A 14,313-nucleotide genomic window follows, 5' to 3' on the forward strand; every position below is an offset into this window, starting at 1 on the left:
CAGCAATATCTGGTTTGTTGTAACATTAAATACAATTCAGCATGGGATTGCATCGGCCAAATACGTAAATAATAATAAAATATTGAAAGAAGTGAAATAATCAAATGATTAGCTCTACTTAATTGTGTTTTCTTTTCATCTTCTTACTGTAGGTTAAGAATTAAGTTAATGTATAAAATGAATAGACTGTTAATAGATTAATCCACTATTGTACTCACTTTATAACATAGTAATTAAACTTGTGAAAGTAGTGTGCTTGTGCTCTCTAAATTCTGTTTTGTGTGCTTGTTGCTGAAAAGTGTCTTTTATGCTTAGCTGCGTTGGCTGCTGAGGAGCTTGGCTTTGAGCGATTTCATACAATAATTCAGTAAGTAACCAATTAAACCATTTGTCTCTATAAAGATAAATGGACACCATTAATCATTTTTGGTATTTATTCTTGCTTCTGAGTTTCTGAGACAAATGTTTAATTCACTGTTCATCTGCTTTATCCTGTGATCTTGGGTTTTAGGTCCCTTATTTTGTTTCTACCAGTCAGAATTTGTGTGTGGTGAGGGAGTGGTTATTGTATTTGGGTCCCTCATCTTTCTGCGCTCTCCTGATTATTTTTTAATTTCCACGCATGTATATTCCATGTGTTCTATACATCTCACTGAACTATTAAGACTAATAAGAACCTCTAGAACAATGTAAAGCAAATATGATTTCATAATCAACTACTTACAAACACAGTAAGCCTGAAATGTAGCAAGGAATGTAACTGATTTGATGTTCATTCAATGGTTATGTAAAGGGTTTCCTTTTTATATCTATTTAGCCATTTTAGTTTAACACTGCTTAAATGTGATATTGGGACATTTTTTATGCAGCATTTTCACAGAACAAGTAGCACAAATAGTTTTTATGCATCTACTGCATGTGAAGAAATGCATATAAAAACCGAATAGCCTTTGGTAAACTTTTGCATTGAAGCTAAAAAAATCTAATCAAAAGTACAATATTGAAGTGTTTAAGAACACTGCATTGTTTAGAACAAATCTCTCAATGTAGTTTTGGACATAATTCCAATTGCTTTTCTATTGTGTTTTTTTTTTTTTTTTTTTTTTTTTTACATAAACTGGATTACTAATCAATGAAAGTAAATAGATATTCCTGTAAAACTTTGTAGAAATAATATCTCCTCAAACATCCTTAGTATGCCAAACAAATTTATGTCTTTGTCATCTGAGTTGTTTGTCTATTTTGATGTATTTTAATAATGTATTGTTTAATACTTTCACTAACATTTGCAGTATGTTTTACTCTTTTTTTTGTAGCAAAAGAACATTGAAAACTGTTGGTGAGATGAAGGAAGCAATTTTGGATCTTTATGATACATGGAGGAACAAATTCGGAGTGCTGCTTTTTTTGTATTCAGTCATATTGACAAAGGTGTGTTTCTGAACTGAAGTTTAGCTTTCTGCAGTGTTACACCCCCCACCTCTTAATTGTTTAGTCACAATCAAATGTACTGTGTCCTACAGCATCCAGGTGGACACTTGTTGGAAGATAATGTACATGGTTGTTGTATTGATTCAGCTTTATAGAATTGTTGAATTGTATGAGTATTTTATGTTCAATAAGAGTTTGACCTAAAAATCATGTAACACAAACATGAAAGACCACACTGTATTAGCATAGTACCAGGATTATTATTTAGGTTTTAATTCTAAATTGCTGACTCATTAAAACAATTGAGAAGTGCTAGAATCCCCCCTCCCCAAAATATATTGATTTTGTTATTTAACATTTTCCATGTTGTATTAATATCAATATTCATTTAGGGTATTGGAAATGTAAAGAATGAAATTGAAGATTCAGCTGAACCCCTGATAGACCCTGTATATGGTCATGGAAGGTAAGGTATTTTTATTTATATATTTTTGCAAATTGAAAAGTGATCTAAAACAGTGACGTTTCTAATTTGTTTTGGAGTTGTTAGTTTGATTTAAGTACTTTTGTATGTCTCTGCAATTCTTTTTTAGAAAGATGTTGATAATCCATTTTATTCAGTGGCAGTTATAAATACAGTACCTCTGCTGTTAAAATAATCAAACTATGAGGTCTTTCTCTTGTTTCACTGTTGGAGTTGATGATTTTCAAAAACCATAGACACTATTTTATTTTTCTTATATAAATGGTAATACATTTTAGATCCATCACAGTATATGTCAGTTGTGTCATGTTAATCCTTTCTTTTATTTTTTAAGTTTTTTAAGTTTTGTTTTTTTTTCTTTTTCCAGCCAGAGTTTAACCAACCTGTTGTTGACGGGCTATGCAGTTTCCAATGTTTGGGATGGAGACAGGGAATGTTCTGGGATGAGTACGTTTTCTGAAAGAATAACTTTTCTTTCACAAGAGCTATTTAATATAAATACTTGAAATGTATTTGCTTATGATTATAAGTCGCCCTGGATAAGGGCGTCTGCTAAGAAATAAATAATAATAATAATAATAATAATAATAATAATAATAATAATAATAATAATAAAATGCATTACAAAAGTAAATGGATAGCATAATTTTAACAATTCCTGGCATACCTTTAAAACTCATTCGACAAGCTATGAAGTGTGTAACACACATGATGAGACCCGACATTTATAGTTAATAGCAGAACATTTTGTAGAAAGTAAATCAAAACTGGGTGTATGGTAACTTCCAGGAATATGATTCGAGTGCAATGTAGTTTACTTGTGACTAAAGCACAATGTTGGGATTTGAACCTAATATCTCTTGGCTTCTCCCATTGATTCAACTGTTATGCCATAAAGATGTATTTAGAACAAAAATACCTCTTGATTCTTTTTTGCTTATTAGACCGTATATGGAGCCTTATCTGAAACACCATGGACATTTTATATGGTGTGTGTGATCAAGCAGCTTTAGGTGTTAGGGGATATTATTTGAAAGGCAAAGACTCAATTTAACTTGGCAGCCATTCTGTGTACGTCTCTGACAACATACTAAAACACTTACCATTAATAATGCACAAGGCTTAAATTTAATTTGATATGTGGCTGTCAATACAGGTCTTTAGTTTTCTTTTTTTTTCTGTTTTTGTCTTTAACCCATAACCCCAAAAATCTAATGATAGTTTAATAATAACAATAATACAACTAGTAAACCTTGGCACATCTTTTCCTGTGGTGTTAGTCATATCACACTGGAAGTTGGGCTCAAATTCTGCCAAGGTATAAACTGACACCAACTTTACAGCTCTCTTGTTGTTACATTGCACACTGTAATACACTGATGAAGTAGTAGGTGCACACAGACTGCACCAGTGACTGCTTATTTGATGTGTTCTTTTGTACAATCCATACTGGAATTAATTGCAAAAAACTACTTTAAGATAACATTACATTTGCGACACAAACCCACAATACTAGTGAAGTTGGGGATACGTTTTTACAATACAGCAATCTTAACAGATGTGTTCTACCTAGGCATTGCAGCATAGACAAGGAAAGAGTGGAGTCTCACCTAGTACATTTTGTAGCACAATTTAGTAATGATAATTATTCAGGGATATAAAGAGGTGCCTGTCTTTATATGCATGTACGTAACACTTACAGTTTTTACTTGTATATAGGGATGAAGTGTAATCTGATTACTATAGAAAGCTGTATGAAAAGACTGAACCCCAAATTTACAGCATAAGCTTTATTTTTTATTATTCTGTAAGTAAAGTTGGATTTTCTACTAAAAAAATGTTGTGTGCACTACAAGGTACATACAGCCCCCCCCATCAATTTTGCACAGTTTGAGCAGCCAGAATCACTTGGCTTTTACAATAAGAGATAACTACACACAACGTATTAACTAATACAGTTTTCTAATCTGGAGGCTGTTGATCTGAATGAACTGCACATTCCCATATTAAACTCAGACTCAATTCCTGGTTTAGGAGCGTGTCAGTGCTCAATAGGGTGTTTATACACCTCGCAATTTTTGAGCTGTCGGTGGCCGAAAAAAACGGTCTGAAACAGGAATTACAAAAAAGTTGTAGGCATCCCCTTTAACTTAAAGTACACAATGGAGAGTTAAGCTCCTTTCCAGTTTCAGACAATCTGGATGACTCCGTTACTGAATTTCATGCGTCTAACTGCTTTAGAACCCAAGTTGCTTGTATCTCAAATGTTGTGTTTATATTGGGAGCTTCGATGTAACTTTAATTATAGGGTATAATGTTCTCTATACAGCATAGGTTTTCAGAATATGTGTTTACGGTGGATATAGAGAGTCACGTTTTATCATGGTCTTTAAAAGCCCAACTAACAGTACACCATGTTTGGTCCCAAAACTAACAACAAACTAGTTTTGGTTCTAAATGAACCTTTAAAATTGACTTGTTTGAACATTTTCAGTTTATTTTTCAATCTGTATGTTTGTATGTTTTTGTGAACTGAACTCTTAATGGACACATTTGAACTCTAGGTGGCAGTGTTATGTAATGTTTATATTCAACTGCAGTCATCTCGTTCATAAAATAATTAGCTACTTAGGACAAGTTGGCATTAGTGGTGTTAACTTTAAGTTGACTTTGTGGGGATTCTCTTCTGGATAACTCTTTCAGAAAGTAATATAATCATTTTTTTTTTAAAGCTGCCTTTTTACCTTGCATGTTTGTTGCCACAAAAGTGTCAAGATAATTAAATGGATTAACAAGCATTTTGCCTTCCATTATTACTGTACTGTATTTGTAAACATTTTGTCTTGCTTTTGGCTGTATTTGTTCATGTAAATTCTCTTGTAATTCATTTTCACAGATTTCACAGTGATGTATTTCCTACAATACATTTTTTGCAGGCCTTGCAAGGTTGGTTTTCACAAAGACAAAGAAAAAAATGTTTTTTTTTTCTGAATGTACAGAAAATCCTTTTTCTCTTTCAGAACTGCAAGGTATACACAATCAAGCAACTGTAGGCTTTCTTACTTTAATGGAGTCCCTACGATATTGTAAGGTAGGATGGTTTACAGTTTCTAGCTCTAAGTATACAATGAAGTGTTGCATCTGATAGAATGTGATAACATCAGTGTATTTAGTTATGGGAGAATGCCTTTTTTTTTTTTTTTTTAAACAATATAAATACTATTCTTAATAAGAAATGCGACAGTTTAAGGAATACAGTTTATATTTACCCTAAAGTTATGTATCAGTTTAAACAAATGAAGCTGTACTTGGTTGTAAATGACAATAGAGGGCAGTACAGTTATTAATTTTGTTTAAATGCAGTACATTGAATTTACTGAAAGCATCTTATTTAAATCAACCCAGTCTTATTTTAAAACAAACAAAAATAACTGTTAGTAGTTTAGAGTTTAATTAAAACATATAACAGATTTTGTAGCTATTGTAGTTCCATTAAGTCATTTCTTTGTTTTCTGTTGAACGTCATACATAATTGCATGTTCTGTGAAAGTATTCCCTGCATAAGTGCAGCACCATTTGTTTCCATAATTATCATGTTTAATGTGTAACTTCTGTATTAATTTAAAAGTATACACCATAATAAGTTCTGTAATAGTCATCATCAACAGAGCCATAACAGGCACATTTTTTTATATTGCAAATCTAGAGAACACATTGGAATAAACACAATCATCTAGTAATTTTTGTTTTGTTTTATTTAGTCAAAATACAAAGTTGTTGCATACTTAAAAACAAGCTTAAATCTTGGCCAAGCCCTCAAATTATGGTACTAGTTTACAGTTCCACAAAGTCCAACGATATAAAAAATCTTATTCCTTATCTGCAACAGAGTATTCTGTGAAACATGTTGGTTAAAGCAAGAGGCACTAGGTTTAAAGAAGTAAACCTGTATAAATCTCAATGTATTTTTTTCCCGTATAGTAAAAGCATAGTGAAATCAAGCATAGTATAGTAAAGCATGGCGAACTATGGTAAATGCGTTGTATTACCATGGGAAAAGTACCGTATTCCTTCTAATTTCAGACACACTTTTTAAACCAATTTTCTACTAAAAAATGGCCTGCGTCTTAAATTCAAGTACAGTATAGTGATGCGTGTATTAAAATCGCGATCAGCTCATCTCCGGGGAAGCCTTCCTGTTTACCCCACCAGCAGTGCAGCTGGACCAGCAACCGGGTCCTCCCTGTGACAAAGAGGCATTAGCTTCCTGAGGAATTCGAAGAGAAGCTTTTACAATGGAAATGAGAACCAGCGCATAACTGCTTCCATACTTCGTTTTCCTATATGAGTAAATGCATCTTTATTTGATTTTTTTTTGTTTTTTTTTACTCGAGTTGAGGTTGGAAAATTTGGGCTGCGTCTTAAATTCGAAGGAATACGGTATTGGAAAACTGCAAAATTACTTTAGCAAACTTTTATATGGGATTGATTCACAAAAGACTGATAAGCGTTTCACTTTTTAAAGTATTAAATTCTATTTGGCGGTAGTAGGAAATATAATTGTGTTCTTAAAAGATACTTTGTCTTTTGTCAGATCAGTGCTCTTGATCAGGATCATTTCATATTGCTGCCAGCCCATTTAATGAACATTTTAGAAAGAACGCAAGTAAATCAAACCCCTGACTTTTTGCAAGAAAAAAACAAGCAATAAACTTTCCTTTGGTGTTAGATCTGGATTAGTAGGAAGTTGAGAAGAAAACTTAAAGGAAGGGTCTTACGAATTTCCACAGTTGGTACAATGTTATGAATACACTCCCTAGAGTTGATCTTCTGGTGTAATAATGAATGTGGAACAGGAAACTAACTGTTCTTTACATTTTATATTCTTTTCTTTTAATTTAAACAAAGTCCACTTCATCTTTTAAATTTATGGACAGCTGCCAGGAAAAGAACTGCGTCGTCTACAAAGAGACCCACTTGGAATTAAAAGAAAACTTGTATGAAGTGTTTAAACTGATGTTAAACCTTAACCTGAATAGACTACTTAAGCTTATTAAAAAGCTTTGTGTTTGCTGTTTAGTTATGATTGCTTGAAATGTACGTTTTGGCTGTTGCTATAATTGTTTACATTTTTCAGCCACTCGTGTCAGTATTTTAAGTATCCAAAACCATGCGATTGCTGTAAATAAAACTCTGCTCATTAAAACCAGTGGAATAGTTTGGTATATAGTACTGTTGCTGGGTTTATTTACTTGTAAATTAATTTAATAATCCTGCCAGTGTAATTGTAAATATGTGTTGCAAGAGATCTGCCAAAAAGACTTCATTATCATCAATTAATTACAGGTGCGTGCGTACACTTGACCTTTATTTTATAGTGCCGTTCATTTCAGCAAATATTCCTTTTCTCAGCCAGCTTTGTCTTTGCAGCAATATAAATCTTGGCATTTGTCTGTTGTTTTCCAGGTTGGATCGTTTCTAAAGTCTCCAAAGCTCCCTATTTGGATACTTGGCAGTGAAACTCACCTCACTGTATTTTTTGCCAAGGTACATTTTTCCCTTTCTATAGTTGTAATATAAACCAGTTTTATTGTAATACTTTTTTTTTGAGGGGGGGGGGGGGGTTTGCATACACATTTGTGCCAAGAATGTTTGTTTGTTTTTTTTCTCTCTAAAACAATTATTATTATTTTTTTTTTGCTTCATATTTAAAGAAAAAAAGAATTCTACTTAGGATTCTTTGCTGTTTTTTCGTGCAATTTTAAATGTTTTTTAGTCTTTCATTATGAATTACTAACATGTAGCCCTACATGTGTTTGCCGCCACGCAACACAATTTACTTCTATTGTCCTCATTATTGCTCGTTTTACTAATTTAATACAGGTAAAATAGGTTTTGCTTGTGGTGACAGTATTTTGGAAACAGTTAAATGGATTACCGTCTGAAGTGTGTTTTTGTCATATACAAATGTGTGCTGATTCGATTTGGAGTTGTTTCTGATAACTTTGTAAACTGTTTTACTCACTTAGAGTTTTTGAGTTTGATTCCTTTTTTCAATGTAGCTTTTTGGTCCCTATACAGTAGTTTCCATGAACCTTTATTTACACAGTGCAAGGTAGTTTTGGCAACTGCAATTTGACAACTTTTTGACATGAGACAATGCTGTATTTATTTATTTAAAAAATGTGAGATTCTACATGATTTCACCACTACAGTGTATTGTGACCTGGTGTCATGATCGTGAACCCAGCATCTTTGTACTAGCATCACTAAGCTATAGCAAGGCCTGGAATTCAGTCAATCAACACTTTTTGTTTTAAATAAAATAAGAAAAATGTAGGAATAATGAGGTATCCTAATGCCAGATTGCAGAGATGCCTTTTTCAATAAGGCATACCCCTGAGCCTCAACGCATTCTACATTGTTTTAAAATATGATACTGATTAATGCTAATACTTGTGGTTTGTTAATGCAGCCCATGACAATTTCGTTGTACATTCCCCTTAGGTGAACTACAAAATTATTTCCTTTTGGGGAAAAATGATCTCGTTGCTGCCCATCTGTTTCAGGTTTCAGGTTAAAGATTGCTTTAGCTGTTAATGTGGCAATACTATGTTGGACTCTCTACCATAAATGTGCATAACTGCAGTTTAAGATCCAATCCTGTAATTCATAGTCTTCCTTTTTTTACTTTTTAAAATACTGCATCAAATAAATTAATAACACAAGTGCTATTGGTGTCATAAATGAACTGCAACTGCTGTTACATTTCCATGAATTCGTACCAAATTGTTTTCCAAAAAAATCATCTAAATCTCCTTATTGTTTTTCTGGTACCTATGATGAAAATAATTATTTTAAAGTGTGTTTGCGCTTTAGTACTTGACTGAGTGCAGTACGATACAAAATAAGCCTTCAGAGTTCAATAGGCTGACATGTGGACACATGCTCTCATAGGGATCTGTCGTCTTCTGGCTGTGAGGGAAAGCCTCACACTGGTCTTAACTCCAATGGATTGTTGGTAAAATCTACAGAGACACCGTGCTACAGCAGTTCCTACTGGCCTGAGTACACACCTGCAGGGCTGGCTGGTGGTGTCCTCCAGTGTCTGGTTAGGGTTTACATTCACTAAAGCCCGGTATACCCTGCCCGATGCGATAGTTGCTTCTCATGTGTATACATAGCTGAACAAATTAAGCATTTTTAAACATAAAAAGCCAACTGAAATTGATCGGCCAATCCTGTAAAATGGTATTGCAAAGCATAATACATCAGACAGTGTGTACCAGGCTTTATACAAAACACGGGTGAAAAAACATGCTTGGTGTTTTCCACAAATTCCTATTATAATAACCTTTTGTAGGTCCATGACAAGTATTTATTGTCATATGTAAATCAAAATTCTGTCTGGGTTGCTAGTATATATGTGTGTGTGTATGTGTGTGTATATATATATATATATATATATATATATATATATATATATATATATATATATATAATATAATTTTTTTATTTTTTTTACACGTCAGTTTTTATACAATATATAAAAAGTGTTTCACTCTAAAAGACACCTTTTTCATTTAAGTTGTCAAGAGTGAGTGATTGACACTGTAAATCTTTACTCTAATAAAACCACGATCATAACCGTCACATAATTACATTTTGGGGTTACTCGTATGGGGTGCTGCAACATGTTGAATCAAATGAAAAGGATAAGCATGCTGAAAGAAATGAGAACTGTATTCAGCATCAGAATGGAGCAGGGGTGGAGGGCTTTCTGGAGCTGTCTTTTGATGTGATCAGGAATTAACTTCTCTTCCTACACTGTCACCATTCATGAATAAAGGGGTTTTCTGCTCTCTACCCTGTTCACCCTTGACCCTTCTCAGGACGGACGAGTTTCACTTTTTGGTAAGGAAACTCGCTTGAGGCCTGCACACCCAATTTGTTATGCTGTTGCCTCAGAGAGCGCTTTCATGTTTTGCAGAGTGGTGTTAAGAGAAGTGTAATTTACAGGAAGGAAAGCTAGGAGCCAGATAACCTTTTGTGAGCAATGCTAATCCACAGAAGCTTGCTTTTAGGGTCACATGCAAATTAAATTGTACAAAACTATAATTCCCCAATAATTTGCTTTATGACCTATTCTCCCTAAAGATCAAATGCCATGTTTATCTAAACCTCTGTGTTGGCAACTCATCTTTTATCATAACAGTTTTTACAACTGGTTATATGTGGTAGCTATATAGTTTGTTGTGCTAAAAAGTCATACATTTCTAAATGAATATAGGTCTTTGCCATCTGGGTTAGTTAATATATTTAATCTGCAGCATTAAGATGCAAGACAGTCAGAACTGAATCTTGCTTTGAAAGACACTTTAAAAGAAAGTAAATGTAATGTAGTAGAATAGAGATAAACTCTGGTAACTCATCTGCACTGGGGTGGAACGGAATTGTAATGTTATAGCCATTAATTGATTTTTATCAGGTTTGCCCTTTACAAATTTCTCAGAAGGAAAGGGGAGGGATATATTTTTATTATAGATCTGTCTGAGCACCTTATTAACATGCAGGGTTAAGCCCTTGATCTAGGATATTCTTTTCATATGTTGCATCCTGTGGGTTTTTGTCAGATATACACATAGACAGTTCTGGGTGTCTATTCAGGTTTTTTTTTTTTTTTTTTTCCGAACTGCATTGTAATGTTCGACAAATCATTAATCATCCTGCACCAAGCTGTCTAGCTGTCTGACGCCCTGGTTTTTTTTCTACACCTTTTCTTTGTTGTATTGATAATGCTACCACAATGCACTTTACCCTAGGTTAATGCACTGCATGGATGTACACCACACATCACTCTTAACAGAGAACAATGTCTCTTTGGTTAGTTTTTCTGTATATTGTTGCATATCACTATAGAGCTACTTTGCTAACAATGGAAACACATAAGAGAGCGAAGTAAAAGGACGTTGATATTGAAGTACTTGTGTCCAGCCAATGAACTGTGGCTGCATATTACATTTCTAATTGGTACTTAAGACTGCATCTAAAGTTACAGCGTAGAGAAGGTTCGGTCTGATCGCTCTTAAAAATATAATGGTAAACCACTGTTCAGTCAATCATGTGGAAGAAGAATTTCTGTTCATTGTTGACAATAAAGATACAGGGTTACAGGAAATTGAGTCATCTGGTTTTGAGATGTAATGTGTAAATTCCACAGATAAATATCTTAAAGTTGTAAGGGTTTGCTCAGGCTAGAAGGAGCTGACATGTTTTAGATGTGCCAGAGATATCCCCTTTAGTTTCTAATTCAGACCATGTTAAAAGTGTAATCAAATACCTGTTTATCCTGGAAGCATAAAACAATTATGCATGCACTATTCTATCGCCATATTAAAAGGCTTTCACAAGAAGCATTTAAAATCTCCCGAGTGCATTTCTTTCTAGTCTTACAAATATCCTTTTAAAATTGAATTTTTTGTCTTCTCGTTTGTGTTGTAACATGTTAAACAAACAAAAACTAAAGTAGCTCCTATTTAAAATAGTTAAGGATACAGACATCCTTAAGTTTTAAGTACCTTTCATATGATCAATTCCTGCCAGGTTGGCCTAAGCTAGAGCAGTGTATACCACCATTTTTAAATCAGACAAACCATTTTGTACACAAACATGCAATCACGTCATGCTTTTTAGTTATGCTCGCCTTGGACTATGTGCTACTTGAATATAAGTGTTACAAGTCTTAAACTATATTTAATTATCTAGTTTATTAGTAGTTACAAGTACGCAAATTAAAATACTTATTTAATTACACAATGCTTCAGGATTTTTCCCACTTTTTTTACTGCTTAAAAAAACTCTTTACATGTTATGTTGGTGACTAGATGTGTGTTCAGAAACATTGAAATAATGGAATATCTGTGGCAATGCACAGTATTTGCAACAAAGTTAATCTACTTTACAAGAGTTGCATTCTTACATGCTGGTTAACAGTTGTTTTTATTTGTTTGTTTAATTGTGTACTAGAAATTGTCTGTGAGCCCATTGTAAGTGCAAAGTTAGTTTCTGTTTTGTTTTTTAACCTGGATGCTTAATTTAACAATCATAAAAATGTTTTCCTTTACTCTTTGTTCATCATCTTTTATTAAATTCTGCATCAGCATGTGCAGTTCTGTCGCTTGTGCTTTTATATTCAAATCACTCTCTGGTGCCAGTCAAGAAAAAACGTGCAGACTTGGGAAAATATTTTAAAGTAAAGAGCAAGCAGGTGTAACCTTTTAAGATTATTTGGGGTAACTTATTGTATGTTTTCAGTCTGATTTTTAAATCTTGTTGACAATTTATGTAATCCACTTAAATACTTTTGTTGATAATATACTAACTTATATGTCCAGTAAAACAAAAGCAAACAAATATTATTGCAAAGCAAAATCATCTTCAGAGAATCTTGGTATAAATTTTCTTTTCTTTTTTTTTTAACCAAAAATACACGAAATACAAAAAATAAATACATAAATTAATTTAAAAAAATATATATATATATATGTATTTTATTTTTTTACTTAAGTGAAATTCTCAAGATTGCAATCCCTATTATCAATTTCCACTACTGAATACCTTGACTGGAATTAAAAAAAGCAACACAAACCTTGACTAGTCTGTCTTAAAGCTACTTGCGTTATAAATCCAATACAAAGTCTTTTCTTTATTTGAAAGATCACATTTTGGAGGAATGTTTTCTTTGGACATGTACTTCTGTCCTCAATATTTAGGCTTCCCAGATACATGTGAGAACTTAATTTTTTTCGTCAAAGTAAATTGCATTGAAAACAGAGTCTGAGATGCCTGAGTTGATTGCTTGGTCTCGTTTCATTAGGATTTGCCTTCTGGAACATGCTGGAAATGTTCTACATTTAAAAAGGATGTTTTAGAATAGTAGTTACCTAAAATTGGCTTATAAAATCTGAATGATTTTCCAAAATGCTTTGTGTGGATTGTTCTAGAGAATCCAGTGCTCCCTTGTGTTGTACAAAATTGAGATTAGCTTTAGGTTTGGCAAACACCAGGTGGGATTTTGACATAATTGAAACAAATAAACGCTTAATATACCAACTTTAAATTGACAAAAATGACTATTGCTAATTATTTTTAGGAAGATTAATAGAATACGGGTAACATGTGCTGTTATAAAGGAGAAGTACTGTAATATCCCTAAAATATTCTGTGGAATTGAGAGCTGTTACAGTAGTTCGAATAGAATCAAAACAATATTAAACGTCTATCCCAGAGAGCCACAGGAAATCACAAATGCCAGTGAGTGTTGTTATACAAAATTATATTCCAGCAGAGGAGGTAATTAGCATTGATGTTATGAGTTAGGAATTGCATGCATAAAGGAGCCAAACCTTCAAGCTTGTTTTGTTCTTTATTATACCAACATAAAATATTGGCTGGGTATGTAAGTGCCTAAGTTGCTTCACAAATTGAATAGATTTGGTGGTAGTGTTATAGAAATCCCACAGTAAAATTGATTTTCTTTAGGTCAAACATTGCTTAGAATTAGCGGTCTACCTAATTTGCTATTTTGCGGAAATCAGGAAATTGAGGGGTCACTGCAAAATTCACCAATGCATACCGGACTAGTACGGAGAGAAAAAAAAGAAACCTAATTTCAATTAACTACTTCTTATTCCTTCTCCGTTCTGTGTGCATTGCACTTGGACACCAACAAAAAAAAGTCAATTTAAACAATACTCCAAAGCGGTTAACCTTTTCTTGTTTATTGTTCACATGACAACAATGTTTTAATCAGCCTATCAGTGTGTCTGTACTGGCTTTTTTGTGACCAGTACTGTTCACTAGGAGGTGGGATAAAGTCAGTGTTGCATTGTTATTTTGCTAAAATCTAGTTTTCAGCATTAGAGGTAAAATACCAAAAATGGACGACAATGCCAAAAAATGCAAAGTATATTTCGGCTGAGGATCGTGCCAATAAATTTCCCAAAGAAACTTTACATGCAGATGGAGGTAAATTGTTTTGCACATCTTGTATTGGTGACTTTGGAGAAAATACGATCGATCGCTATTTAGCTTCAGAAAAACACCTTAAACTAAAAGCTACTACAGAGGCTGCTAAACAGAATGTAAAACAAACAGCTTTCAGAAACCAAACTTGAAAGTCAGCGCAGATAAAAAGTATTCCTGCCGGTTGTAGCCGAGTTAAATCAGTACTACAGGTACGAGCTTGCACAGCCTCCTCACTTCAAACAACCTGCGGTACAGTCTCACTGTATGGGCAAGTCTTCACAACACAGAGACCGAGAATATCGGCAGCAGCTACTGGGGGATGTTGCATGCTTGCCTTTAACAAATGACAGCAATCCGTTTTAGTAAAGAAG

The 14,313-nt window shown here is 33.5% G+C and overlaps 1 protein-coding gene across 3 annotated transcripts in view; it reads left to right on the top strand.

Annotated features, from left to right (window-relative positions):
• Positions 1 to 14,313, top strand: part of LOC117435347 (ubiquitin carboxyl-terminal hydrolase MINDY-3-like) — a 45,889-nt gene that overhangs the window by 5,965 nt on the left and 25,611 nt on the right. For all 3 annotated transcript variants that reach the window (XM_059012569.1, XM_034058433.3, XM_034058432.3), the window contains exons 6-11: positions 316 to 367; positions 1,317 to 1,431; positions 1,824 to 1,897; positions 2,283 to 2,362; positions 4,936 to 5,006; positions 7,382 to 7,462. In XM_059012569.1, coding sequence (XP_058868552.1) covers positions 316 to 367; positions 1,317 to 1,431; positions 1,824 to 1,897; positions 2,283 to 2,362; positions 4,936 to 5,006; positions 7,382 to 7,462 — 473 coding nt within the window. The remainder of the gene's footprint in view (positions 1 to 315; positions 368 to 1,316; positions 1,432 to 1,823; positions 1,898 to 2,282; positions 2,363 to 4,935; positions 5,007 to 7,381; positions 7,463 to 14,313) is intronic.

This window comes from Acipenser ruthenus, chromosome 3, assembly GCF_902713425.1.
Source record: "Acipenser ruthenus chromosome 3, fAciRut3.2 maternal haplotype, whole genome shotgun sequence".
Taxonomy (NCBI): domain Eukaryota; kingdom Metazoa; phylum Chordata; class Actinopteri; order Acipenseriformes; family Acipenseridae; genus Acipenser; species Acipenser ruthenus.